This window comes from Arctopsyche grandis, chromosome 2, assembly GCF_051622035.1.
Source record: "Arctopsyche grandis isolate Sample6627 chromosome 2, ASM5162203v2, whole genome shotgun sequence".
In the NCBI taxonomy this organism is placed as follows: domain Eukaryota; kingdom Metazoa; phylum Arthropoda; class Insecta; order Trichoptera; family Hydropsychidae; genus Arctopsyche; species Arctopsyche grandis.
Window position 1 is genome coordinate 27,298,198 of NC_135356.1, and position 3,244 is coordinate 27,301,441.

General features: G+C 29.5%; 1 protein-coding gene across 1 annotated transcript; it reads left to right on the top strand.

The window, feature by feature from the left end:
* Positions 1–598: 598 nt before the first annotated feature.
* On the top strand, positions 599–2,252 carry LOC143922336 (general odorant-binding protein 57e-like). Its single transcript, XM_077445560.1, has 6 exons — positions 599–670; positions 755–830; positions 916–1,007; positions 1,918–2,017; positions 2,088–2,161; positions 2,241–2,252. Exons 1-6 carry the CDS (start codon positions 611–613, stop codon positions 2,250–2,252), a joined length of 414 nt encoding a protein of 137 aa, XP_077301686.1. The 5' UTR covers positions 599–610.
* The last annotated feature ends 992 nt before the right edge of the window (positions 2,253–3,244 follow it).

The following is a 3,244-nucleotide window of genomic DNA, read 5'->3' on the forward strand; positions in this document are numbered from 1 at the left end:
TGAAGATGAGTAGACGAAATAAGGAAAATTTGTGGAGTGAGATGGATGAGAGTTGCGCAAAACAGAGACGATTGGGCGCGTGTTGGAGAGGCCTTTATCCAGCAGTGGATGGTGAGCGGCTGTAGATGATGATGAAGTAGATCGGTTATATGACAGAATTTTATAGTAAACGTTCCGCAGTTAATAAATGGTTGGTTTCTTTTAACAGCTGGTTCAAATTTTAGCATAAGTTTTATTATGTCATAACATATATTGAAGTATACATATATATATTTGACGCCAAAAACACGTGAGTTATTAAAATTTTATAAAATGAACAATTTGACTAAACCAAATAGAAAGTAAATAAACCAAATCACAAAACTGATAAGTCAACTGAGCAATTTCGTATATATTGAGTGACTATTATTATTGACCAACTTTATTGAAGAATGACATACGGGTGATTCAAGGAAAACTTTAGTAGAAAATGTTCATTTCCAAATGGTCGTTTATGGGTTGAAATAATCCAATTATACACACTACTTATTTATATACGTATTTATTTTGCATAAAATTAACCAAATCATCAGTCGCAGATTTATTTGTGCTGGAAAGCTGCGACCGGAAAATGAAGATCTACGAAGTGATTTTGATATTGGTGTGTTTTGGTGTATTGAAGACCACTCAAGTGAGTTTCAAATTAATCTATTATATGTAATATTTATGATAAATTTTGAAAAATGTATTATTATCGTTTCAATCGGAAATAAAGGCAAACGTCCACGACATGATCGAACACAACGTTTTGGCGAAAATGGAATGCATCGACCAATACGATGTGGAGGAGGGTAATTTTTTTTTATTTATTATTTAATCAAGTTAAAGTTTTTCATATTGAAATTTTTAACGGTGTCTTATTTTATTTGGATGAAGATATCTTAGAAAAAGTCATGAACGGAAAGATCGACAATGTGAATAAAGACATAAAATGTTTCTTAAAATGTGAATTGATGAACGAGGGATACGTAAGTGTAAAATTTTATACTCATAAACAATTTTATACTGACTATTGGTATACAAACACTACAACATTTTTCAAAATATGATTCGTTAAAACCACAGGTTTCCAAAAATTTTCAAGTTGAAACCTCTTTTACATATATGTATTATAATAGAATTTTACCCTTGTTTTCAAATACTAATTGATTCAAATAAAATATAAATTTGTATAATTATATAAATTTGTGAAAACACGTAAGTTTATGTTACAGTCGACGTGTATTTTCAGTTGTAATATATTAAATGGCGTTATAGGTTACTCATATTCGAATACACTATTCCATCAGTTAATTATATCTCTACAAGCGCAAATATGTACACTTTCAACAATGTGCGCCAATTGTAATATTACAGTTGAGTTTTTTATATATATATATTGACAGCTCTGATGTTTTTACGAATGCTTTAGAATTCAATAATGCGTTAATATTTGCTAGGTATTACGAATAAAGGTAATGAGTACCGCATTGAAACTCTAAGAATGTGTTCAAAACAAAATGTGACTTTCCAACTTAATTTACTAGTCGTGTGACGTTTTCACAAAAAACCTAACCTCCCCATTCAACTTGGTACCAACTTATAATTGAACTGTATTTTCAGATGTAATATATTTTGACCAGTTGGAATACTGTAATTCTCCATATCAATCAACTTACGTTGGTTAGACGGAATATATTTCAACTAGTCAAAATATTCTACAACTGAAAATACACTTCAACTATATCGGTAATTGGTACCAGGTTAGATGGAATATATACACTTCAACTGTAACATACAATATATGCACTTATGAAATACATACATACATTAATTCAATACAGTAGTAATTTCATAATTGTACAAATATATTAAATATTAATTTATGCAATTTTCAAGATGAAAGAAGACGGCCGATTTGACGTTGAAAAAATGGCCGAAGAGTGGTCCTTTGAAATAAGTCACGTTTATGCGGGCTTGAGATTCTGCGGAATTTCTAGTAAGTGCAGTCAATTGGTAGCAAAATCGATTAATAAATTTATTTTTAAATTGCTTTTCTCGTATTATAGAATTTGACGATATGTGCGAGAAAGCCTTCAAGCTGTTCACTTGTATGGACGATTTATTTGACTACTCCACGAGTGTACGTATTTGAATACTTTTAATTATTTATATAAAAAAAATACTTGCTGAATTAACAATAACATTACATTGTGTTTCAGGAAGAAAATTAAGCAGTATGAATCGACTTCGATTTGGATTTGATAACAAATGTGTAGTTGTATATGTAGTTTTTGGAGAAAGATATATTATATTACCCATGTATATGTTACATATAGTATAATAATTAAATCCTCACTAAAAATATCATCCAATTGTTCGATTTTTTGAACATCATTTGAATTAAATTTGTGCTTATCCAGAACAGATTTTAAAATCCATCCAAATTATTGGTAATAGAATTTAAACAAAAAGGAATAGAGAAAGTGAGACGGGCTTAAGAGGGCTAGATCCCAGCGCCTTGTCCATACAAATGTATTAGACTTCTCCCTTCCTCAATTATGGCACTAGAGAAATTATTTTTAATATGCTATGGATTTTCACCATAGGCATGTTTTTATATTTTTATTTATTTGATTAGTTATTTTGTATAGGAGCTAGGACCCACCAAACATCTATAAAATCACCTCGTTTTTACACTCACGAAAAGAGTCCAGCGTGCTAATTTAACGGTTGATTTTTAAAAAAATATGAACACACAAACATAGAAAATATCTTTCTTATACCGTTGATGAAATTTTTTTTTAAATTGGTCCAGTTTCGGAGGAGAAAACTGGAGAATACGAAACCTCGATTTTGTCGATTTAAAATATGTATGTAGGTACTATCTGGTCGACGCGCAACCGTCGCAACCACTCAATATATACATATATTAATATATTTGTATTATCGCATTCACTCAATATATATATATATATATATATATATATATATATATATATATATATATATATATCGAAGAAAGGAACGGCAACAAAATTAAGGTTTCGGGTATCCAGCCCTCTTAAGTCCTCACTGAAAATTTGTTCACAAAAAAAATTGTAGATATTTTACCAATATATATATATATTTTTTTTTTTGATTTTTAAATCCTTTTTTTTATTATATTTTTCCAATATAATTTGAATTAACATTATGGGCTGAGGACAAATCACATTGACACAGA